Here is a 27,392-nt window from a genome sequence, read left to right as displayed (position 1 = left end):
GACAGACAGACAGACAGACAGACAGACAGACAGACAGACAGACAGACAGACAGACAGACAGACAGACAGACAGACAGACAGACAGACAGACAGACAGACAGACAGACAGACAGACAGACAGACAGACAGACAGACAGACAGACAGACAGACAGACAGACAGACAGACAGACAGACAGACAGACAGACAGACAGACAGACAGACAGACAGACAGACAGACAGACAGACAGACAGACAGACAGACAGACAGACAGACAGACAGACAGACAGACAGACAGACAGACAGACAGACAGACAGACAGACAGACAGACAGACACTAATATAACTGACCTGGCCATGTACAGCATCATCACTGGCTTCCTGCTCTGATGAGTAGCTGTCATCATCCTCTTCAGAGTAGTTATCCATGTCTGGGGAACGGTCTGGGGAGGCAACACACACAAAAGAGGATTTTAGTCCAATACCCTTAGTATTTTTCCTTTACTGTATATAGAGAGAGTAGCCGGACCAGCACTCACAGGTTCAATGTTTTTTAATGGCAGCCTGAATAAATAGCAGACATGTTTCGGACAATGTCCTTCTTCAGTGATATGGCTAGCAATTTCCATTAAATTAATAATGTGATAATAGCTCTTTACTGGAATACACACAACACGTTGTCATTTTCCGGCTGATTTATTAATCGTTTTCAAATAAACGCTAGATTATCGATAGTATATGTGTACTTATGCACACTAGAGAAGCGGGCTGAAAAATCGATTATCTCATTTCCTGATCAGCACACACACACACACACACACACATAGGGCACACGTTGATATCTCTGTGAAAAAAGCTCTGATTATCCTAAGATTGGTAAAATAGATTCGGATCTATTTCTGCAAAAAGATTATTCCAATTCCTGATCGCCATTCCAAATATCGATCGCGTTTATTGATCCAACGTTAGGTACTCGAAACAGATAATCCACGCTGCTCTGAGTGTCCACAATGAATCCAATCGTCTCCGGTTACATGCCTGATAAGTAAAATGTGGATTGCAGATTTTTTTCCCGCCATGCATTTCCATTGAGTCCAATCCAATGGGTGCATTACCATCCGGGAGACGATAGGGGGCGGTATTTTCCCTATTCGAGCTCATAGACAGTCCCAATGATAACGTGAGGCTAGATTGATGAAAAATGAATGGATATCACTAATAAAAGCAATAACAATTAAATAACGAGATTTCTCGTCCCTGGCACTCAACACATGGCATGAAATCACAAGATTTCTCATGGCTGGCACTCAATGTGTTAACACTTTGAGTGCCGGGACCAGTCTTTAGACGTCTTTGCTGGCCATGCTAAAGTTGCCGGAGGACGCGTTACGTCGTCCTTATATCAATATTTCAAAAATCTGCGATCGGATTCATATGTCCCCTCCGCTGGCCTGAGATCCACCAGCAGGACCCACTGAGCTCTCTGGCGGTTCAGGAGCGCCATCTGGTGGCCGATCGGCGCAATCGCCAAACAGGATGTTGAATAGAGGTTGTCATGCCGACCGTAGTACTTCCGGGCGCTCGCTATAGTTCATGGGACTCTGGCTCGTCACGCTACACGGTGATCGATTGGCAATAACTCGATAAACAACATGATTTGGACGTATATACCATTATACAAGCTGGAGATGGACCGGGTAAAAATATATCCCATAATGATAAGATTTCTACTCGACGATGATCGCCCAACGACGCGCGGAGACTGGGGTGAGTTTCAGCGTGTAACGTTACCGTCTTCGATACTAACTGCTATTATCAACATTTGACCCACATTAGATGATTGGTATAACGCTGCCCACGGAATTATAAACGCCCCCTCGCCCATCCGGTCAACATCAGATGACGTGTAGTAACTTCTAGAACAGGGGTAGGCAACCCTAGGCACGCGTGCCTGCATAGGCACGCGGGGGCATTTGCATAGGCACAGGGGGCAGCACCAAAAAATAAAAAAAATAAAAAAAAATATTTAATATTTTTTTTGCTTTGAAATATTATAGTGAACTATTTTGCACTGTTGTCGCATTTATCTTGTTGAAATCCTCCCACAGGTTCTTTTTACTTCCACATATTTAATTGAGACCCTTTATTTGTTTATTACGGTATTTCAATTTAGCTGGAAATACATTGCTACATCATTCAGTAACATTTGCAGAGCCTTATAACAAAAACATTATTACGGTCACCATTGTGACCAGTGGGATTAATCAACAAATTGTATAATTTATTTTTCTATTTCATTGAACATTGCACATGTTAAAAGCAATTTTTTTACTCAAAATGTGAGTATTACCAAGTCAACTTGTGTTCTTAAAACAATGACAATAAACATAGTTTTATTAGGTTGAAATAATGTGGTTGTGTACTTATTTTTCTGTTAACTTATTATGGATTGAAAACTGAAAACCTTAATGCACAGTAACTGAACTCAATATTTTTAAGTTCTGGTAACTATTTTTTTTTTTTACAGTGTAGTCTTGCGATCAATCAAAACTTATTTACACGATATACCTCACATTCACCCTCCATTCACATCCTGGTGTTCTCCTGGTGTTCTCCATTAGGCCTGTAGGTGGAGCTATGACAGCACACGTACAGTACACACACCGATGGTGTGTGATGTGTCCAAAAATGAATGGGCAAATGTGAGTGAAATGGTCGCACTGTATGCAGCTGTTTGTCTGCATTGCATCCCCCCCCCCCCCCAACTCAGATTTAGGGTTGATACAACCATAATAATAATATTGTTAATAATAACAATAACAATAATGATGTAATAATGTAAAAATTATCATTAAAAAGACCTGATTATGAGAAGAAAAAAAAATTACGATGCATGGAATATTGTTGAGGCACACTAGTTACAACTATATTTCAAACAGGCACTCCATGTCAAAAAGGTTGCTGACCCCTGTTCTAGAAGTACGTCTAGTTGGAATTTTTTATATCGCGCTGATTGCCATCAAACTGTATTTCATCATCAATATAATGCATTTGGGGCTATAGATCACGTTCTGGAGAAAGCTGCAGAAAGAGATGAAAACATACTTATACATTAGACCATACTTTACTATGAATATGTGAATGAAAAAGTTTAACGTTGCTACACAATGAACAATACATATAGGACTTTGAATGGGCCCTAATAATGGCAATGTAGCAATAGAATTTAAAAAGTTATAGCCCTGCAAAGAAGGGGACTTTCTCCATAGACAAATAGCGCTGGCAATCTATGGTATATCATGAATTTAACCTTAGGCAGCCAAAGTGTTAAGTGTGGGGTCGCCAAAAAATATCCTAAATAAAATGGGGTCGTGGTATAAAAAAGTTTGAGGACCCCTGGTGTAGACGGAGCTCTGGGCACGTGAGACTACTACTAGGGCTGCACCCTCATAGTCCATTAATCAAACAGTTTGGTCTTAGTCAGCAATTACTTTATTACTCTATTCGTTGATTTTTACGATGGCCTAACTAAAGCACTGAAGGACAAACTCCAGATCTCACAGAACAAACTGGTCAGGGTAGTGATAGGTTTGGGCCCCGGGGACCATGTAGGAAGGCAACAGTTCCGGCAGCTGGTATGGCTCCCCCTAGAGGCCAGGTCGATTCAGTTCCAGCTCAGGGTGGTCCATAATGTGTACCACGGTGGGGCTCCAGGGTACTTGGCAGACCACTTTAAGAGGAGTGGAGACGGTCACAGTCCCCACACCAGGGCCAGCCTAACAGACCTGTACCTGCCCAGGTATAAAACAGACCTGGGCAAGTGCGCCAATAAGTTCAGTGGGGCAGCAAATTGGAATAGACCCGTTTCTTGTTTATAAACATACCGTGGTCGAGCCAATCAGCAATACCAACTGAGTCACGTGACTAAGCCTCCTCGGACCTGCGCGAGCTGCTGCGCCAAAATAAGTACAACGGGGCTCTATGGAGAAACCATGACACTCCCCCCTGACTAAAAGTTTAAAACGGCTGGATGTCATTTTGATAAGTCTTTCACCTTTTACACGTCTAGCTTTGGCATGGATTGATTGTTTAGATCGCTAGCATGGCTAACAAATGCAAATATATTGTAGTCCGCCCCGTTGTTCTGACCAGGATTACGTTCCTTTTTGCCGCCTTGATGCGTGCACACACTGAGTCTGACGTGGACGAGGAACACATCTATAGGCTGCCGTCACATAGCTAGCAACCTCTTTTTGGAGGGTCAAAACATGGCTCACAGACAATACTAACGCTTAGCCATGGGAGGTAGGTGACCAATGGTGGTAGCCAGGTGTAGGTCATTGGCACATAGCGAATGTGGGTGATTATTTAGTGATTACATGTTATATGTTTGTCTGTTTGTTTTTAAACATCTTTGGGACCATGATGGAATTAAGTGTTCGCACCTTTCATGTCATCCTTTGGATTATTTTGTATTGCAATTTTCCATAAATCAAATCAAATCACATTTTGACGCTTTTCTTCCTGTGCAGAATGTCCCTGAAAAATTGTAAGCACATCTCCATCACCATTTCTAAGCACTAGATTTAAGAGGTCCATTTGCATTATGAAAACTCCTGTTTTAGAGATTTGTTTATGAAATCAACTAACCCGATTAGTCGACAAATCCTATGCCTACCAACACCTGGAATGCCCTCCGACTGACTGACAACAAGCTTCTTCCTCTTTTTTATTTTTTTTTAGAAAATAGCTCTTTATTTGATTATCATAAAACAGTGTTTTCTTTTTTTTATATATTTTATTTTACATTTTTCAGAACATTGTACAAACATGACAAACAGTATACCAACATGACATTACAGACACACTCAGACAGTGAAAGTAAAAAGATACATTAAAGAAAAAAAAACAATAACACATTTTTCACATTTGATATTACAACACGGTTACCAGCCATACATGACTGAGAAATATTGTGTTTGGTTTGGGGTCCCTCATAGGGGCTGTGAGATCAGACGGGCGAATCAGCTGCCGCCTCTAGCCTCATCGAGGTAGGCTAAGAACGGGTCCCAGATTTTTGAAAACCTTTTAAGTGAATCGGTTCTCAGGAACCTTAGTCTCTCCATCCGTATGACAGAGGTCATGTCCGCCATCCACAGTTGGAAAGAAGGTGCTGAGGAGGACTTCCACTCCATCAGTATTTGTTTTTTTAGCAACCGTTGTCCCCAGTGTCAAAGATTGTTGTACAGCTGTAGGAAAGCTCAGAGAGGACTCAGAGCAGCCGAAGATGGCGAGCTCTGCCCCCGGCTGTATAGTTATCTTGTAGGCCTTAGAGTACCAGTCAAATATTTTGGCCCAGAATCCTGTTAGTGAAGGGCAGAACCAGAAGGCATGAGAAAGTGTACCCTCTGATACCTGGCACCTGTCGCACAGAGGTGAAACAGAGGGGTAGATCTTGTGCGCTTCTTCCTCCTTTTGCTGCATTTAAACGTATGATCTCCGACCACTGTGTGTCGACTCGTCTTAGCTGCTTTATTTATAGTTTATTCTTTATTTATTGTGTCTACATCTATGAAATTGCTGATATACTGTGTCTTTGTATTGTAAGCTCGTCATCGCTGTAAATGAGGGTCCACCTCAGTGTCTTACGAATCGAAATAAAGGTTTGAAATGAAATGAAATGACTATTAGTGGAATAAGAATGTATTTTAGTTGACTGCTACCATATTAAAACACAAGAAAATCACAACCTGAACTCTCCGGTGGGGGGGGGGGGGCTCCAGGCCTCCTGCCCGGCCTACTAATCTGCTACAGTGTAGAACATAATGCAGCGATGCGGAAAAAGAAAACAACTCTTTTAAAAATTCAGAACATTTCCGCGTGTCTTTGCCAAGGGACTTTGACGTCGTTTTGGCCATCCCAAGCGTTTTATCCGATCCGCAGGTCTTCAATCCGCGGAGTGGTTTGGATTACGGAGATATTTTTTTTACTACCCCGACCCAACTACACACCGGTAGAATCCGTCGACAGAAAGCTCTTTGTGCGGAGCGTCTGCAGTGATTCAAACAGGCCGCCGTGGAACATCCCCTGTGTTCCCAGACAGGGGCTGGATGTTACCAGGGGACCTGTGTTCCCAGACAGGGGCTGGATGTTACCAGGGGACCTGTGTTCTCAGACAGGGGCTGGATGTTACCAGGGGACCTGTGTTCCCAGACAGGGGCTGGATGTCACCAGGGGACCTGTGTTCCCAGACAGGGGCTGCATGTTACCAGGGGACCTGTGTTCCCAGACAGGGGCTGGATGTTACCAGGGGACCTGTGTTCCCAGACAGGGGCTGGATGTTACCAGGGGACCCGTGTTCCCAGACAGGGGCTGGATGTTACCAGGGGACCTGTGTTCCCAGACAGGGGCTGGATGCTACCATGTTACCATGTTACCAGGGGGGGATCGGAGCAGGTCTGACAGACACACGGTCCTCATACTCAGCGCATGAGCTCATCTGTTATGTTTGAGCCGCCTTCCTAATAACAACCAGAACAGGGAGGGAGAGAGGGAGAGAGAGAGAGAGAGGGAGAGAGCGATAGAGAGGAATAGAGAGAGGGAGAGAGAAAGGAATAGAGAGAGGGAGAGAGAGAGAGGCAGAGGGAGGGAGAGAGAGGGAGAGAGAGAGGGAGAGAGCAATAGGGAGAGGGATAGAGAGAGGGAGAGAGAGAGGCAGAGGCAGAGGGAGAGAAAGAGAGAGAGAGAGAGAGAGAGAGAGAGAGAGAGAGAGAGAGAGAGAGAGAGAGAGCGAGAGAGAGAGAGAGAGGGAGAGAGATATAGAGCGAGAGGGAGAGATACAGAGAGAGATATAGAGAGGGAGGGGGAGAGAGAGATAGAGAGAGATAGGGAGAGAGAGATAGAGAGAGATAGAGAGAGAGAGAGAGAGAGAGAGAGAGAGAGAGAGATCAGCTAAGCAGGCTGGAGGAGGGCGGATCAGTCGAACCCCCCCCTCCAGATTTAGTCCGGTGAAAGCCAATAGGCCCTACATCTGTTCAACTCTCAAGTGACCATTACAAGCATAACTGAGGAGAATAACATATTGGCCACGGCTGGGCCGGGGGATTAGAGGAGCGGATTCTGTCCTTGCTTTGGGAAATAGAAGCCATGTGGAAGGAGAGGGGCCCGGGAGGGGGGGCTGGGGGGGGGTGCGAGACAAGGGGTTGAGGTTACACTCTCTGGGCCCAAGACGAGAGTCGACTGGACAGCCAGGGGTGGGGGGGGTTCTCCCTGCTATCACAGTGCTGCGCGGACCGTTCTGTTTTGGGGGAACAGGAAACGCTTGTCCTTTCCGGCAATTAGCCATACGGACAGCTTTGCGGACCACTTACAGCAAAACTTACACCTGTTGATAATAATAGTAGCAGCATGCTGCGATCGTGTGCGTGTGCGTGTGTGTGTGTGCGTGTGTATCGGAATGTGAGCATCAGAGACTGTGAGCAAACCGACCGACCATGAAGTGCGGTGCAGGGTTCGTCTCTAGAGGGGCTCATTGTGTTTTGCAACGAGCAAAAACAGCCTACGCCAAAAAAAAACTCCCAAGGACTGCAAGACCTTTTGGGCCACTTTCTGTGATATGTGACTTTGACCTTCTCTCCCCAGCAACCTCCTGCAAAGCCGATCACCTTCCATCCTCTTTCTACCTTTTTACCCTACCCTCCAATCTCCCCCCGATCCCATTCAATGTTGTTTGCTGCAGCTCAAATGTATCCCCTTGCCCCACTTTGCCTTTTATGTCTCAGTCTGTGTTTTGTGTATTTGTATGTTTGTTTTTGTTTTGCTGCCACTTTGGCCAGGTCTTGCTCGAAAAAGAGATTGTTGATCTCAAGTGACTACCTGGTCAAATAAAGGTTAAATAAATAATATGTACTTTGGGCTGCAAGACCTTCAGCCACTTCCATATGTACTTTGGGCTGCAAGACCTTCAGCCACTTCCATATGTACTTTGGGCTGCAATTCTTGTATGAAAGGTGTAATACAAATACAGTTTATTATCATATTATTTATTATATGTGGTCCTGAACATGAGGGGACGTATCATAACCGGTATGTGTTTGCAAGCATATTGAATGAAGAAATGTCTCTCTTTCACCTCCTCCTCGCCCCCATCCTCATCTGCTCACGGATTAGCCTCCACCGCACATCAACTTATAAAGTAAACCAAAAAACTGTGACTTCCGTGTCCTCCATGTCCATCTTCGTTATTGTTTATTTGCGCATGCAGTGACTAGCTCATACTGGAATCAGAAAAAAAAAAAAAAAAAAAAAAAAACTCTAACCCTAACTAACCTTACTGTCATGCACGTGTCCTAATAAACTAACCTACACTGTGGCACTCAACACTTTGATGAACATTGTTACTCAGCTGATAAGAGTTGTGCCCTTCCTGCTGTCTTGTTGCACAAAACGTGTACAGTAAGTCGCTTTGGATAAAAGCGTCAGCTAAATGACACAAATGTAAAATGTAATGTACCGTAATTCCTCTAATAGTAACCGGTATTCAATTAAAAACCGGGTCTCTATTAATGACCGGGTGCGCTGTTGAGCTAAGCAATTATAAGCCGGCCTCCAAATACAAGCCGGATATATTTTGTTATTGTTGTTATATGCTGGCCTGGCTGTGCAGTAAATACCATATAATGGTATGGTGTTAATGTTTACCAAGAGAGTAAGCCTACCTCAGAATTGTATAAAACGAAGTTATTATTATTATTATTATACCAGTATTGTGATTGCACTATTTTACTTTATTTGACTTTTTTTGACCACCTGTAATTGCACTGTTTACTACCGTATTTCATACAGTACTTGGTTTCAATAAATGAACCCAGTACATTTTACTGGGTTCAAACTGACACAAAATGTTGATTTATTCATTATGATCGGTTTGAAAATTAGAAATATAGGCCTCTCTCTTATACATGCCTCCTCCTAATACAAGCCTGGTATCAGCTACAGTTGAAACAAATACAAGCCGGGGTTACTATTAGAGGAATTACGGTAATGATATTGGCATTTTTTTTATTATGTGAACAGCCAAACAAACAGATCTGAGCATTAAATCAGAAATGAGCATTAAGGCGTGCAGTGTGAATGTAGCGCAACACTCTGGTAGGAGGGGGTCTGGTGTTGTGTCCTGACCCTAACAGAGTACAGTATGGAGGGGGTCTGATGTTGTGTCCTGACCCTAACAGAGTACAGTATGGAGGGGGTCTGGTGTTGTGTCCTGACCCTAACAGAGTACAGTATGGAGGGGGTCTGATGTTGTGTCCTGACCCTAACAGAGTACAGTATGGAGGGGGTCTGATGTTGTGTCCTGACCCTAACAGACTACAGTATGGAGGGGGTCTGGTGTTGTGTCCTGACCCTAACAGACTACAGTATGGAGGGGGTCTGGTGTTGTGTCCTGACCCTAACAGACTACAGTATGGAGGGGGTCTGATGTTGTGTCCTGACCCTAACAGAGTACAGTATGGAGGGGGTCTGGTGTTGTGTCCTGACCCTAACAGAGTACAGTATGGAGGGGGTCTGGTGTTGTGTCCTGACCCTAACAGACTACAGTATGGAGGGGGTCTGGTGTTGTGTCCTGACCCTAACAGACTACAGTATGGAGGGGGTCTGGTGTTGTGTCCTGACCCTAACAGACTACAGTATGGAGGGGGTCTGGTGTTGTGTCCTGACCCTAACAGACTACAGTATGGAGGGGGTCTGACGTGTGTCCTGACCCTAACAGACTACAGTATGGAGGGGGTCTGATGCTGTGTCCTGACCCTAACAGACTACAGTATGGAGGGGGTCTGACGTGTGTCCGACTCCTGACCCTAACAGACTCTGGAAGATGGGGTTCTTCTGACGTGGGCCACTTTCATATTATGTACTTTGGGTCGCACGACCTTGGGCTTAATAGTGCCAGATAAATGGCCGGTAATTATTGAATAACTGATATTTGGTTGTTATATAACCGATATTTGGGTATACTATTCTATATATATATATGTGGTGTTGCCAGCCATCCTTTATAATATTTTATTTTCAGCTTTTATAGTTTCACAAACATACATCAAGACAAATCACAAACAAAGAAAATAAAAAATAAATAAAAAGAACACAAACAGTATGTTGCCAGACACTGTCACATCAATGAACAAACATACACCATGTCATATGCTATACACTAAGGACGCAAGGGGCTGATTCTCTGACATATATACACATACATATATATATATACACACATACATAGTAGTGTTGTCGAAAATATCGAAAAATCGACACATATCGATTCTGAATACCCAAAATACCCATTTATAAAAAAAAGATAAAAAAAAAAAAGAAAAGGAAGTTGCATTGTTCACTTCAATACCCGCAATAGTACAGCAGTCCACACACACACACATGTGCATTCAGTTAAGTCGGAACATGACTGCAATACAAACAGTTCAGCCCCTGTCAGGCACATGCAACACAGACCAGTGTTTACATCTGTCTGCCTGAGAAAACACCATGCTCTGCAACAAAAAACGATTGAAGTGAGATGAACAGTTATTTCCAAATGTATGATCTAAAGATAGTGTTGCCAGCCATCCTGCCGTGCAGGTACTCTACTGTATCTTTTACATTGTGTATCTCCTCTGTTTGGAGTCAGTTGTGTCGTGTCATGTCTGTCTGTATTAGGGATGCTCGATATTGGCTTTTTTACCGATACCGATATTCCGATATTGTCCAACTCTTAATTTCCAATACCGATATCAACCGATATCAACCGATATATGCAGGGTTTCCCCCCCCCAAAAAACTGAATAATTTCAGGTAACTAATAATTTCACTGGATATATATATAACAAATATTGTTATTGTTTTTCTTTTTTTTTTAAACAGATACAGATATTTTCCGATATCACATTTTACTGCCGATATCGGCCGATAATATCGGTCGGCCGATAATATCAGACATCCCTAGTCTGTATGTATGTGTCTGTAGTGTAGTAGTGTGGGTGTAAGCCCAAGACAAAGGTCCCAGCTGATGGGACAACACAGTGACCCTTGATATGCCCAGTGCCCAGTGCCCACCTGAGGCCTTGGCCTTGCGTCCCGCCTGGCCGCTGCCGTCCTCGTGGTCGATGGGCTGGCTGGACAGCGAGTACACGCTGATCTCCGCCACGCGCACCGGCGCCTCCTTCACGTTGCTATGGAGACCCAGGACCTGTCCGCCGTCTGTCGGGTGTTGCATCACCTGGACACACACACACACACACACAGGGAGAACACATGATGCCGAGGCCGGTCTTAAAAGCCACAACAACAGAAACGGGCAATAAAGACAAGTTTTTTTTATTCCATAGCTATTGAATGAATGAATGATCGTTGTTGTCATTGTCACAATGGTACAACGGCATTTAAAATGCAGCCCTAGGTGCTAACAATCACACAGTCCTAGATATTAAAAACACAGTCCTAAAACACAGTATTAAAATAATAAAGACAAGAGTGAGACATAATAGACATAACAGGGGGGGTATAAAAGAAAATTGCACTATTCCCTTGGTGTTGTGTGTGTGCGTGGGGGGGGTGGGGGGGGGGGGGTAGGGGAGATTCAGTTGTTTTAAATTGAGATGATCTCCTCTGTTGCAGAATTTAAAACATTGATCTCCAACCATTTTCAATGAAGTTGTACGTCGTGTTTTAATTGATTTATTATCCTTATTTTTGTCTCGCCTAGTTGTCGTCTTATTGTTGTGATTTTATTCTGTGTGATTTTTATATGCCTCGAAGTGACAAGTGAGGGAAATCTCAGTTGCCTTACTGGTTTAAATAAAGGTTTGAAACTACTACTACTACCACTTATGGCCCGGGGATAAAAACGTAACTTAAGTCTTGTTAGTCCGGGTGGGCATGACGCTGAAACGCCCGCTGAAACGCCTGCCCGAGCGGCGAGCGCAGCTGTATGAGGTGTTTGTTGCCAGGGTGGTGTGGGTCCTTTTATAGTATAGTATTAACATTAAGTATTAAGGACTAAACACTAGACCAGTGGTAAATATCAGTTAATTGTATTTTGTGTCGGTAAAATGTTTATGTCTGTAATCTTTGCAAAAAATAGACATATATTCTATTGACAATGAATCAAATCAAATCAAATGTATTTGTATGGCCCGACAACACATGCTAATGTCCCCATGGGCCGGACACGTCTTCTTCAACCCTTTCAGGGCTAACAACGTATATATACGTTATTGGGCGCCAACAGTTAAGGGCCAAAAACGCATATATACGTTTTTGGATCGTTTTCCCTTTTTTCCCGATTTTAATATCCTATTCAATGTCAGGGACCTGTATGTTGCCGTTAAAATGCATACTGGGACTCTGAAGGTGCAGTACCGGCCAGATCCTGCTAGTAGGCAGTATCGAGAGTGCAGTAAACACTGTTCCAGACCGGGTGCTACGTTTAAACCGCTCCGGGTGCACTTTTCTAGTAATGGGGAAACCTAGGGCTTCACTTGATCGCTACAACATTAATTAGTATGCTTTTGTTTATATATTTCTCTTATATCACACATGTACAAAACAATGGCTGCTATTGTATGTGTGTCACAGGCGGCCATGTTGGAATAAAGAGAACTACACTAACATTCCTCAAAATTGCCTCGTTTACTGAATGAGTAAGTGAGTACACACGACAGGGTTTCCGTTAGAAAAAATTGTTGCCGGCCTCAGTGTCCGGTAGATTTCAATCTACCGGTCAAATGAGAGAAATTCCGGTCAGAGTTTATTGAGCTTAAAAACAATTGATAGGCAAAAGAATGACAACAAAACAAAAGAATGACATCATCAAGGCATGTAGATTTATAATATTTTTACTTAAAACTAGGCTACTTTTGCGTATAAAGTCATTATATTCCAAATAAAATAAGTCCCGAGACTCGTGCTGCTGCCGACTTTAAATCAAATAGGTGTCTGTGGGCAGTCGCCCGACATTAATAAACAACAGTCTGTTATAATCACATTTTTATGAGCTAACGAATTCCGTTATATTGGACATTTGTATTAATTATATCAAGCGAAGAACTGAGAAATTTGGCAGAGAGAGACGGCAACATTATCGTGGGTTTGCGTGACGACTCTCTCTCTCTCCACCTCCCAATGACTTATTTGCAAAGAGTATGGCGCTGCAGAGCAGCTGATTCAGCTGTTATTGGCTCTTTTCTGGGGACCGCACAGCAGCGCCCCCCACCCAACATTGAATTGAAAATGGCTGAATTGGAGTACTGCTGGAATACTGCATTGTGCTGCTGCTGCTCCGGCTCTGCAGCTTCACAAAAGTTTGCACACCCAGCACTAAGCTCTCGCTGACAACGTCGTTGTCATTATTAGAAGCAACGAGGAAACAAATGTAATGATCGTTTCGTTCATCGCATAGGCTATTTAATTTTAGCCTATTTGAATACAATTCAAATAATCAAATTGTGCTTAGACTCAGGGAATTATTTTCACCGGACATTAAGACCGGAGAGATTAAATATGTCGGACTTCAACAGATTTTGCCGGTCAAATACCGGTAATTACCGGCTAACGGAAACGCTGACACACGAGTGAATGCGTTAGTGACACTGGCGGTCATACAAGGTCAGGTGCCTTGCGTCTGAAGAGATCTACGTTGCTAAGAGACTGCAGTATTAACCCTTTCACTGCCACACTACAGCAGGTTAACCCTTTACTATCACACTACAGACGGTTAGTGCGATAGTAAAGGGTTAACCCTGCTGTAGTGTGGCAGTGAAAGGGTTAAGGAGTGGGGGAGGAGGAGTCTCGTCCTCCACAGCCTGTTTCTCTCTGGACTTAACCAAACTCTTGGAACAACGGGGCACGTGGGTTGAATGAAATTATGCCTCGAAATCAAAATTTATTTCAGCTGTGTGCGAAATACTGCACGTATGCTCTCTGGGGTCCCGTGCAACTCCTGCACCCATCAATCACAGACACAGTCCAAATGGAACTCTATTCTCCCTCTCTCTCTCTCTCTCTCTCTCTCTCTCTCTCTCTCTCTCTCTCTCTCTCCTGCTATCTCACTCCACCCCTCTCTCTCCTGCTATCTCCCTGCTGCCCCTCTCTCTCCTGCTACAGTATCTCCCTTCCCCCAGTCTCTCCTGCTATCTCCCTTCTGCCCCCCTCTCACCTGCTATCTCCCCCCCTCTCTCTCCTGCTACCCCCCCCTCTCTCCTGCTCCAGAGCCTGCAGGATAATGAAAGACCCTCACCACCCCAATAACAGCCTGTTTCAGCTGCTGAGGTCAGGCAGACGCCTGCGAACCCCAGCTACTAGGACAGAGCGGCTTAGGCTCAGCTTCTTCCCCCAGGCCATCAGAGCCATGAACAATGAACATTGAGTGCTCAGAACATTGAACTATCCACACACAAGCACACATGAACACACACACGACACGCACACTGTGCACGCTCACACACGAGCAGCCACTTAACACTTTAACATGAGTGGGCACACACTCATGTCGCACACACGCACACTTATGGCCAAAGGAAAGGACACTTTAAATTAGAATAACAGGAACAGTGTATTGCACTACCAAAGCTAACTAGCATGTCCCATATGCTCTGTAAATAACTATGTACAGATACCGAGATGTCACTCCATGTTACCTGTTACCTGTTTACTGCACAATGTTGTTTTCTTCTTTTGATTCTATTATATGTACCACTGTATTGCACATCGTTGCGGGCAAGACCACCCGCATTTCATTGTATACCTGTATGCCGTGACAATTAAAACTCTTGACTTGACTTGCTATCTCCCTTCTCCCCCCCCTCTCTCTCCTGCCATCTCCCTTCTCCCTCTCTCTCCTGATACCTCCCTAACCCCCCCTTTCTCTCCTGCTATCGTCCCCCCTCTCTCCTGCTATCTCTCTTCTCCCCCCCATCTCTCTCCGGCTATCTCCCCCCCTCTCTCTCCTGCTATCTCCCTTCTCCACCCCTCTCTCTCCTGCTATCTCCCTTATCCCCCCTTTCTCTCCTGCTATCGTCCCCCCTCTCTCCTGCTATCTCTCTTCTCCCCCCCATCTCTCTCCGGCTATCTCCCCCCCTCTCTCTCTCCTGCTATCTCCCTTCTCCACCCCTCTCTCTCCTGCTATCTCCCTTATCCCCCCTTTCTCTCCTGCTATCGTCCCCCCTCTCTCCTGCTATCTCTCTTCTCCCCCCAATCTCTCTCCGGCTATCTCCCCCCCTCTCTCTCCTGCTATCTCCCTTATCCCCCCTTTCTCTCCTGCTATCTCCCCCCATATCTCTCCGGCTATCTCCCTTACCCCCCCTCTCTCCTGCTATCTCTCTTCTCCCCCCCATCTCTCTCCTGCTATCTCCCCCCCCCCCTCTCTCCTGCTATCTCCCTTCTCCACCCCTCTTTCCTGCTATCTCCCTTATCCCCCCTCTCTCCTGCTACCCCCCCCCCTCTCTCTCCTGCCATCTCCCTTACCCCCCCTCTTTCCTGCTATCTCCCTTATCCCCCCTCTCTCCTGCTACCCCCCCTCTCTCTCTCCTGCCATCTCCCTTATCCCCCCTCTCTCCTGCTACCCCCCCCTCTCTCTCTCCTGCCATCTCCCTTACCCCCCCTCTTTCCTGCTATCTCCCTTATCCCCCCTCTCTCCTGCTATCTCCCTTCTGCCCCCCTCTCTCCTGCTATCTCCCCCCCTATCTCTCCTGCTATCCCCCTCTCTCTCCTGCTATCTCCCTTCTCAACCATAACAACACCATCACAGTGAAACCATGACAACACCATAACAACACATCACAGTGCATCTCAGTCAGTGCATCTTTTGGACGTTTTAATTATCTTTGTTATGCATAACAAAATCATTCATGTGCCATTATTAAAAATCAACCGGTGTAACGTACTTTGCATAACGTGTTTGCTTGAAAGAGGAGAGTGTGTGTGAATTGTATCAAGAGGAGAGAGTCAGCAACATTTCATTTAGCAGCACCTTCCAGGGGGTACTTTCAATATGCCACTTGACAGGTGAACTACTGTGGGAATCGGGTTAATTTAGCTGCACCACCGGCATGGGGGTGAACGAGGACTCCCAATTAAACCCAATAACCTCCTCCCTCCAACGTAATGTCCTGAAAGAGTCGGAATAAGGGGAGCATGAGACAGCTGATGACAACATAATTACGCCATTGGGACACAATAACAAGACTGGCTGGGTGTACACTGGCTGGGTCTGTGGCGTGTTCACTGCTGAAGCGAAACCCTGTTGACGGGCGGGTCGCCGATTAGAGACTCCTCTGCAGACGCACAGACCTCAACACTGGACAATACCGTTGGTCACAGCCTATCACACTGGACAATACCGTTGGTCACAGCCTATCACACTGGACAATACCGTTGGTCACAGCCTATCACACTGGACAATACTGTAAGGCCACAGCGTATTAAGGCTGTCCCCGAAGCCTGTTTTTGGGATTCGAACTTTGTCAGGGTTTTTCGAACGAATGTTCGAACCTTCGTTTTTTAATTAAAAATAATAATTACAAATTAAAAATATTTTTTTTCAAAATAATTTTATTTATTTATTCTTATTATTCTTTTTTTATCCTCAAACTAAATCCTCAATTTGAATAAAGTGATTAATCTGATTAAATGAGTCTCTTTTTTATTAAATCAACTTTCTTTAATGAATATAACTTAGCAGTTTTTTTTAATACTATAATATTAGTGTAGCCTAATCTTTATCTGCAACTGTGAAGAAAAACCCCCATTGGTTTAAACAGAATGAATAAAACATAAAACATAAAAAAAAAATTATAAAAAAATTTAAATTCAAATTTTGATTTAGAATTCGAATGTTAACGAACGAAAAAAAAAAATTAGGGATGTCCGATATTAACGGCCGCCTACCGATATTGGCATTCAAATGTAATATCGGAAATTATCGGTATCGGTTTTTCAAAAAAAATAATTATAATATTATTTTTTTACATTTATTTAACCTTTATTTACCCAGGCAAGCAAGTAAGAACAAATTCTTATTTTATTTATTGTCAAAAGTATGCATAATGTTGTGTTAATTCCACAACAAGAGATATGTAATGTTAATTACCTGAAATGATTCAGTTTTTTTGGGGGGGAAACCCTGCATATATCGGTATCGGTTGATATCAGTATCGGAAATTAAGAGTTGGACAATATCGGTATATCGGATATCGGTAAAAAAGCCAATATCGAACATCCCTATAATAAATCTATCTATTATGAACCTACGCACTAGGGTCTGAGCTCCGCTGGGCAGAATCATCACAGTGGAACCTCACTCCCCAGCTCCTCATGCTCGCCATGCAGCATGACTGAACACACTGTGCTCATTACGGCTTCTGAGAACTGGGTGAGACATTGCTTAAATGGTTGCTTGCTAGGCATCAACAAGTCCCTTATAATCATAACCATCTCAGTGTGATCTAATATGCTATAAAGTACACAACGTGCTGACAGATTTATGACATGACGCATAAAAGCCCTGGTTCTCAAAAACATTTTCACGTCGTTATGATATCGTAACGAGCCGCGGACCACGAGTAGAGAGAGTGACACTATTGTAAATGGCGGCTATTTTATTTGATTGATTTACCGTACTGTATTTTATTGCACTGCACTATTGCATCATTTGACTCCGTCTATTCGATTAGACTATTTTGTCATTATGGTGTTGTCAGATGGGTCCTAGCTAAATTTAAAAGGATGTGTATCAGTGATAATCAAACCGTAAACAAAGAGGCTTATTAACCTCTTAACCCTTTCACTGCCACACGACAGCCGGTTAACCCGCTCACTGTGACTGACAATACAGAAGGTTAGCCCTTTACTATCACACAACCGACGGCGATGCTCCATCATTAGCTCCGCATTTGCGGAGCTAATGATGGAGCATCGCCGTCGGTTGTGTGATAGTAAAGGGCTAACCTTCTGTCGTGTGGCAGTGAAAGGGTTAAGAGGTTAAGATGTTAGATCCTAATGTGAAAAACTATGTGATTTAATGTTATTTGCCTTACCTTGACTTTGTCTATTTTGCTGCTATCTATTTTATACTTATTTTATGTGTGCATTTTTCTTTGTACATTTTGTGCTACTTTTATGCCAAAGTTGTGCTCATTGTATGCCTGTTTTTTTCTACTGCTGTGGAGCACTTTGAGCTGCAATTCTTGTATGAAAGGTACTATATTATACACTGCTCACTAATTTAATATTAGTGAAATATTCTAGGCCGCAAGCTAGCCTAGCGTAGCACAGATGAATGGAAGCGGATACGGACCACTAGCCTAGCTTAAAAACTCCGGTAGAGGTGTTTTTAGCCAACAGCTAGGCTAGTGGTCCCTATCCACTTCCATTCATATGTGCCACGCCAGGCTATCTTGCACTAGAAGTTAGCATGGCGTATAAGAAAGACTATTGTGATCATTTGCACTAAGCTAGGCTAACGTGCAGCCGGATAGCTTTCTACTGAACGCAGAGAGGACATCTGTATCTATCCGTTTGTATCGACTCTGGAGTGGTTCCCATAATGCCGGTGTGTTCCTTTAAAACCTCTGAAAAGGAGACCCTCGGAATAGAACATGCATTTAATAAAAACAACAAATGGAAACAAACACTCAACACAAGAGTCTAGATTCCCAGCGAGGATCATATTAGAAAGATAATAATCATGGAAGAAAGAGCCAATTTGGCAGCAGACCGTCATTCCTCATTATAATGTAATATAAACAGGGAGTGGTGGGCCGGGCTCCGTCAGCGCGGGGGAACCTGGAGGTGTGGGGGGGGGGGGGGGGGGAACCTGGAGGTGTGTGGGACCTGGAGCAGTCCAGCTGATCTGAGAGCTGCAGGTGGAGGTGTGTGTGTGTGGGGGGGGGGGGGGGGCCTGGAGCACTCCAGCTGATCTGAGGCTGCGGTTACAAACACAATGCGGACGAACAACGGATATCTCCGTGTTTCGATTCCACCCGTTGTGGACAGAAGCACGGATAAATCCGTGGCAAGTTGTTATTGCTTTTATTCCATATTAATAACCTATTCAAGGTCGCCGAGCGGCACTGCAGATTTACCCTACTCTATGAATTTGAGAAGGTGCAATACCGGCCAGATCCTCTTAGGGGCGCTATCGCGATAATGCAGTGTGCCCTGTGGCTGAACAGATAGTATTTTTTTTTTTACTTTCAATGGAGATTTCAGTTAGCAGGATTTTAGATGTGCAGCATGTAGCTTGGATTACGTTTTGCATCGCAGATTTGTGAGGTGTGGGGGGGGGCTTGGAGCACTCCAGCTGATCTGAGAGCTGCAGGCGGAGGTGTGTGTGTGTGTGGGGGGGACCTGGAGGTGTGGGGGGGGGGGGCCTGGAGCACTCCAGCTGATCTGAGAGCTGCAGGCGGAGGTGTGTGTGTGTGTGGGGGGGACCTGGAGGTGTGGGGGGGGGGGGGCCTGGAGCACTCCAGCTGATCTGAGAGCTGCAGGCGGAGGTGTGTGTGTGTGTGGGGGGGACCTGGAGGTGTGGGGGGGGGGGGCCTGGAGCACTCCAGCTGATCCGAGAGCTGCAGGCGGAGGTGTGGGGGGCGGCTGGTTATGGAACGTAGATGACGGCTGATAACATCTCCATGAGACCCGGGGGAATGGAGAGAAAGAGCACATGAACACGGCTCCAGATGGCCTGTGATCTCGCAGCGCCGCTGCAGAATGTGTGATGAGCGACGTGAATCATCAAGAACGAGTGAACCAGACAGGAGGAGGCTCTCTTTCTGTAGGAGCCATTCTTGAGTTATTTAATCTTTGAGTTTGTATCATGCAATTATTTGAATTATGAAACTGCTTTATGGATTACGAAATATGAAAACGAAAACTGATAATTTGATTGACAAGTCATGATATTATTTACACTGATTATCTTATTGTAACTATTCTTATGATTTGAAACTATGTGTACTTTCCCTTTAAAGAGACCTACCTGAGCTATTCACCTGTGTGGTTTACCTTGATAAGGGGTGGTGGCTTGCGTGGGAGACGTGGACCGGGAAAGCAAACAGTTTTTGTAACGCACGCACGCACGCACTGCACGCAACGCAACGCACGCATTTATTAGATATCCGAGTTTTGTTTGTTTTGCTTATTGGAAATAAATGATTGATTCATTGTGACAGCCAAACGGATGGATCAGAATCTTTATTATGTGCGCGTAGACCCGTAGACTAAAGCTATCCCCGGAGTGGAAGTAGCAAATACGAAATACAAAATGGTTTGTAAATAGCCACTATACTTTCTCTCTCCCTCCCTGTTGTAGCGTTTCTTGAAGTGCATATTTACCTGTTTCTAGGGATATGGTCTCTCTCTCTATATCTCTGTTTATACTAGTTATTGTGGTTCTGTGCTCTCCCCTTATTCTCTCTCTCTCTCTGTTTATACTAGTTATCGTGGTGCTGTGCTCCTCTCTCCCTCCCTCTCTCTCTCTCTCTCTCCCTCCCTCTCTCTCTGGACAGGATGCATACTGATGAAGGTGTCGATCACCGCCGCTGTGACAGGATGGATCACACTGGAGCATAATTATGGACGTATGTCCCAGGAGAAATCAGACACCCGCCAAGGCATCATAAGACGAGATGACAACAATATAAATAGATAGTGTGACTACCATGGGTTCCGTTATGCGGTGATTTACCATTTATTTTACCGGCAAAATGTACAAAGTAGCGTACGTCCACTACAAGTGGTTGTTTTAGCCACTGAAACGGGAATCTAGCTCAAACGGAAGTCTCGTTCTGAGATCCCTTGAGGCGTGTGTGTGTTTACCTTGCATGTAGCTGGATCCATGAGATGTGTGTGTGTGTGTTTGTTCAGCTTACCGTGACGACAGTGTCCATCACTGTCAGTACGGTATGACAGGATGACACTCGGAACAGAATGAGAACGTTCGCAAGAGGAAGCAGATGACATATGAGGTGTTAGAGGATGGCATGATACAGATTTCAGACTTTTAGAAGTCACTGTATATATATTTTTTATCCACTTTTTCTCCCTCCTGTTTTTCTGTGTTTTTCTCCCATCCCAATTTAGTCATTGTGCCAATTCCCCCCTCCGCTTCCTGGTCGTTGCTCGCATGTGCCCCCCACTGGTCGGTCTAGGGAGGGTTGATAGATACTATCAGATGCTTCCTCCGAGGTCACACTACCCTCGCCATATCCCTCCCTTGCTGTGCAGGCACCCTGACCGACCTGTAGGAGTTTACAACGACCAGAATATACCACCCCACCGGCTTCCCTCCCGCTGACTCTGCCAATTGAGCCAGTATGACGGCCGGCCAAGCCGGAGGCAACGCTGACAGCCGGATTCGATACCAGTGTCTCATGCATTGGTGACGAGCGCTTAGTCTGCTGCGCCACCCAGCCGCCTAGAAGTCACTGTATATTAAAGGACAACATGAAACAGGTTGCAGCACTTTAGAAGTCACTGTATATTAAAGGACGGCATGATACAGTTTGCAGAACTTCAGAGAAGATTTAGAAGATACAGTTTGCAGAACTTTAGAAGATTTAGAAGATACAGGTTGCAGCACTTTAGAAGATTTAGAAGATACAGGTTGCAGACCTTTATATTATAGGACGGTAGGGCTGACCCCTATTAATCGACTAATCGGTCGAAAGGAGCCGTAGTCGACTGGCCAACCTCTTAGTCGAATATGAATTTGTTTTAGTCTAAATTATTTAAATTTTTTATCATTCTTTCCAAAAGAAAAGAGGCCTAGAAGCGTGGCTAACGCTAATGGTGTGCATACCAGAGGCTAACTGCCTACGAAAACAGGCACAGAGGCACTGAAAGAGGATTTCACCCATCTAATGAACACACTAGACGAGACAAATATCAAGATGTATCAGTGGACCAATTGCATGCTTTTGCAGACGACAAGAAGCCTTCAGTCGACTCCTTCAGACATTAAGCACCCCCCACAGCCCAAATGGAATGATACAAAAATAATAATAATTTTTTCTTTTTCTTTTTTTAAATATTATAATTTTTTTTTAGTCGACCAATAGTCGACTAACGGCAAATTTTGGCCAATCCTAGTCGACCATCCAAATCCTTAGTCGGGGACAGCCCTATAGGACGGGTTCACTTTTCTTTTCTCAAAAGCCTAAAACCACGATACAGCTAATTTCCTTTTCCTGATGACCGCTTTCATAAAAGGGCGAAACTCGTAGCAACCTATGAAGACCAGCTTGGTCCAAACATGTTGGTGTTTTTAAACTATGTAGCCGTGGCACAATACAGGCCTTTTTCACACATGTTCCTTCCTGCTGTACGCTTCGAGTTTCCTGTTGCCGTCTCCCAAAGACCCAAGAGCACATGGTAATTTTTTTGTGAAAACATTGTACTCAGTAGAGCGCAGGCCTAGTTAACTGCTGCTTACAGCCAATTTCCCCTTCGTTAGAATCTCTTGATGAAGGTCACTTGACCGAAAGCTGTTTTAAACACTTCCTCCGGTCAATCCTCCTTCCGATTCGCTGCTTCCAGCAGTTGGAACAAGATGCACAAATGGATCCCCCTCACGGGACTCTTATCACAGAGTTCTTTACACACACCTGCAACTGCCCCCCCCCAGCCTTTTTATTGTGTGTAATTTGTCTGTTCTGCTTGTGTTACAGACCATGTCATTTTATTTGGTTGTTTGATGTGCGTTTTATTTATTTCCCTTACCTAAGTGATGTATGTATAGTAGTCCGTCTCTTTTCTATTTATTTATTTTTGTCCCCTTTCCCCGTTACCCTTCGAGAGGCCCTTTTGTCCTCTCACCCGGCCATCATTGTAAATAAGAATTAGTTCTTAATTGACCTGCCTGGTTAAATAAAGGTTAAATTAAAAAAATAGATACAAATAAATTAAAGCTCAGTTGTATAAAGTGTAATACAGCGTCCGGCACAAGTGTACGGATATATTTTCCTTGTGTTGAGGCTCTACTGTTATCCAGCACCTTGCTTAACTCTACGACAGGCTGTTCATCTGCTTCATTAGAGTCTAAAATGACTAATGAATAATTACACAGTACAGTAAAGACTGAGAGGATATATATATATCGGTTACAGAGAGACATGGTGACGTACGATGAAGGACACAGAGGACGTTGCAGTTGCAAGTAGGGTATAGTTTAGCGCAGTGGTTCTCAAACTACGGGTGCCAGCTGGGGGCCAGATGCATTGTGGGACAAGGGGAATAAAAAAAAAGGAAGAAAAAAAGGGCGGACAGTTATTTAACCTTTATTTGACCAGGTAGTCACTTGAGATCAATGATCTCTTTTTTGAGCAAGACCTGAAGTTGCATGACATAAGCAGCATAATCCTTTTTACATGTATGTAGATACTATATCTATACATATCCCTTACCTACTCTTACTAGTTACACTGCTGGCCAGTATGACTTACTACCAGTGTCTTTATACCTGTATCTCTGTACATATTAATACTACAACTCTGTACAATGTACATACATCTGATTAGCACTATTACTCAGTAGTACTCATTTATATATTTTATACCCAATTTAATCACCTGTATATTGTATATTACTATTGCACTTTACTGTTACATTTGCACTCTGGTTGGATGCCAAACTTATTTAAATTTTACTGTACTTGTGCTGCATAATGACAATACATTGTAATCTAATCTAAACATCCTTATTCACTTGACGGGCAATTTGTAAACAGAATATACCGTACAAATAAATAACGCTATGTTATCAATAGCAATATAAAAACAAATGTCAGCTTAACACTTTAATCGCCAAGGACGCCTAAACTCGTCATTCCCCGCCATGCTAATTCTGCCAATGACGCCGTAACACGTCATTGAGATCAATATTTCAAAAATCTGTGATCGCAATCATATTTCTCCCCCGGAGACTTGAGATCTACTGTTGATCCCCTCTCAACTCTCCAACGGTTCAAGAGCGCCATCTGGTGGCCGATCGGCGGATCGCCCAAACCGGAAACGGAAACTGGTGCTCATCCAAATTCGGTCCCATCACTCGCTATAGGTGCCGGGACTCGAGCGCGACACAATGGATAGTGATCCGTTACCAATAACTCGATAAACAACATGATTTGGACGTATATACTATTATACAACCTGGAGATGGATCACATATTTCAACATCCCATAATAGGAATATTTTTGCTCCACGCTCATCGCCCAACGCTACGAGGAAGCTACGGTGAGTTTCAGCGTTTTTTTTTAACGTGTTCGATATAAACTGCTCTAATGATCATATCACCCACACTAGATGAATCATCTAACGTTGGCCACGGAATTATAAACGACCCTCCCCCCATCCGGTCAACATCAGATGATAAGTAGTAACTTCTAGAAGCATGTCCATTTGAAATTTTTTATCTCGCGCAGATCGCTATCAAACTGTATTTGATCATCAATATAATGCATTTAGGGCTATAAATCACGTTCTGGAGAATGCTGAAGAAAACGATAAAAACATATTTATACTTTAGACCGTATTTTAGTATGAATATGTGAATGAAAAAGTATAACGTTCCTACGTCCTGAACGATAGATAATTGACGTTGAATGGGCCATAGTAATGTCAATTTAGCAATACAATTTAAAAAGTTATAGCCCTGCAAAGAAGGGGAACTTCTCCATAGACAAATAGAGCTGGCAGAGGATGGTATAATGATGTACATAAGCCTGGCGAAGAAAGTGTTGAAAGAGACATAAGACATATTAAACAAATTTACCAGATCGTAGCATAATCGATTCATTCTCTCTATGTGGCCAAAGTTATCTGTGCTCACAAATGTATTTCCCCCCCTCAGTGTGGTCCCTAGTGAAGCCGGAAGGTGGACCGTAGCTCTGAGTTACATCTCTGGTGTGCTGAGTTGGCTGTGAGATCATTCACATTTGGTCTTTTATACAAAGCGACTTAGTTCTGTCTCAACAGGTCAGCAGGAATGTTACACCTCTATCAGTTGAGTAACAATGTTTAACAGTGCTGAGACTTGGGTGCTGCAGTGTTGAGTGCATAGTAGTACAGACATATTAGTATAGTAGGAAGAGCGCATGATAGTATAAGACCGTAAGAATGTTAGTCTTTTTTTTCTTTCTCTTCATTTCAGATATTGATTGAAGAAGTGTGTTTTTAGTCGACGGCGAAAGATTGATCGTGTTTCGTCTGTCCTGACCGCGTGAATATTAAAGGCAACCAACTTGTGTTCGGCTTTTCTCTGATTGGCCGCGCCCCCCCGCCCCCACGCGCAGGCAAGCGCAGCCGTCCCACGTCCCAAATGAAATCCAAGGAGCAAGCGCGGCAGCGCGGGCAACCAACTTGTGTACCGTTGGGCTGCTGTTCCAACGCACTTGTGTTGGGCTGCGGTAGCAATGGAGCGCTGCTGACTGATTATTATGTTTCGCGTTTTTAACAACCAACGGTAGATTCACTCGTCACTGTACATGTATAAACAAAGCCCATACAGTTATGAAATGCGCTGAACTAGAAAATACATCTGGTAGTTCGTTTATGACGTTAATTAATAATAAACACTGTTAGGACTCTTAATAATAAACACTGTTACGACTATCTGACTCTTAATAATAAACACTGTTAGGACTATCTGACTCTTACTAATAAACACTGTGTTAGGACTATAAACACTGTTAGGACTATCTGACTCTTAATAATAAACACTGTTACAGTGTTAGGACTATCTCGATTCGCGCGTCACTACTGTAACTAGAAACTCTGGGTGTCACTGTACATCAGTGTGGAACTGTAAGCTGTAGGTGCTTAATAATAAACACTGTTACGACTATCTGACTCTTAACACTTTGGTTGCCTAAGGTTCAATTAATGATATACCATAGATTGCCAGCGCTATTTGTCTATGGAGAAAGTCCCCTTCTTTGCAGGGCTATAACTTTTTAAATTCTATTGCTACATTGCCATTATTAGGGCCCATTCAAAGTCCTATATGTATTGTTCATTGTGTAGCAACGTTAAACTTTTTCATTCACATATTCATAGTAAAGTATGGTCTAATGTATAAGTATGTTTTCATCTCTTTCTGCAGCTTTCTCCAGAACGTGATATATAGCCCCAAATGCATTATATTGATGATGAAATACAGTTTGATGGCAATCAGCGCGATATAAAAAATTCCAACTAGACGTACTTCTAGAAGTTACTACACGTCATCTGATGTTGACCGGATGGGCGAGGGGGCGTTTATAATTCCGTGGGCAGCGTTATACCAATCATCTAATGTGGGTCAAATGTTGATAATATCAGTTATTATCGAAGACGGTAACGTTACATGCTGAAACTCACCCCAGTCTCCGCGCGCCGTTGGGCGATCATCGTCGAGTAGAAATTTTATCATTATGGGATATATTATTACCCGGTCCATCTCCAGCTTGTATAATGGTATATACGTCCAAATCATGTTGTTTATCGAGTTATTGGCAATCGATCGCTATGTAGTGTGACGAGCTAGAGTCACGGAACATGTACCGAGTGGCCGGAAGCAATACGGACGTCTAGCAAAACCTCTAGTGCGCTTCCTGTTAAGCGCTTGCGCCGATCGGCCACCAGATGGCGCTCCTGAACCGCCAGAGCTCAGTGGGTCCTGCTGGTGGATCTCAGGCCAGCGGAGGGACATTATGAATCCGATCGCAGATTTTTGAAATATTGATATAAAGACGACGTACAGCGTCCCCCGGCAACTTTAGCATGGCCAGCAAAGACGTCTAAAGACGGCTCCCGGCAGTCAAAGTGTTAATAATAAACACTGTTAGGACTATCTGACTCTTACTAATAAACACTGTGTTAGGACTATAAACACTGTTAGGACTATCTGACTCTTAATAATAAACACTGTTACAGTGTTAGGACTATCTCGATTCGCGCGTCACTACTGTAACTAGAAACTCTGGGTGTCACTGTACATCAGTGTGGAACTGTAAGCTGTAACGTTATTTTCGCGTTTTTAACGTCAGCGGGGCGATGCGGTGGTTTGTCCCCGGCTTCCGTGCACCGCCGCCGGCTCTACTCGGTCCAGCTCCAGCAGCAGCGACCGTGCTCCGTTGTAGAACGAAGCCCTTCAATGACAAGCGCTCTCATATTTTGCGAATGCATAAACTATATCTTAAATTATGGCTATGTGTCTAATATGGCTGTCGCTTATCAATGACTTCGCGACAGCCATATTAGACACATCGCCATAATTTAAGATATAGTTTATGCATTCGCAAATATGAGAGCTCTGTCATTGAAGTGGGTGGTGGCAGCTTACTAACAGTAGCGATTTTTATTGTTTTGTCATGACCAAACATAATCCC

At 43.9% G+C, this 27,392-nt stretch overlaps 1 protein-coding gene across 2 annotated transcripts in view; it reads right to left on the bottom strand.

Annotated features, from left to right (window-relative positions):
* The window catches only part of LOC311234052 (phosphofurin acidic cluster sorting protein 1-like), a 145,554-nt gene that overhangs the window by 79,048 nt on the left and 39,114 nt on the right, over window positions 1-27,392 (bottom strand). For both annotated transcript variants that reach the window (XM_084321143.1, XM_084321144.1), the window contains exons 4-5: window positions 11,089-11,251; window positions 331-422 (exon numbers count right to left, since the gene is read on the bottom strand). In XM_084321143.1, the coding sequence (XP_084177269.1) occupies window positions 331-422; window positions 11,089-11,251 (255 nt within the window). The remainder of the gene's footprint in view (window positions 1-330; window positions 423-11,088; window positions 11,252-27,392) is intronic.

Source organism: Notolepis coatsorum (assembly GCF_963971535.1).
Source record: "Notolepis coatsorum genome assembly, chromosome: 9".
NCBI classification, from domain to species: Eukaryota; Metazoa; Chordata; class Actinopteri; order Aulopiformes; family Paralepididae; genus Notolepis; species Notolepis coatsorum.
The sequence above is the reverse complement of the archived record's forward strand: the minus strand, read 5'-3'. Positions and strand labels throughout refer to the sequence as shown.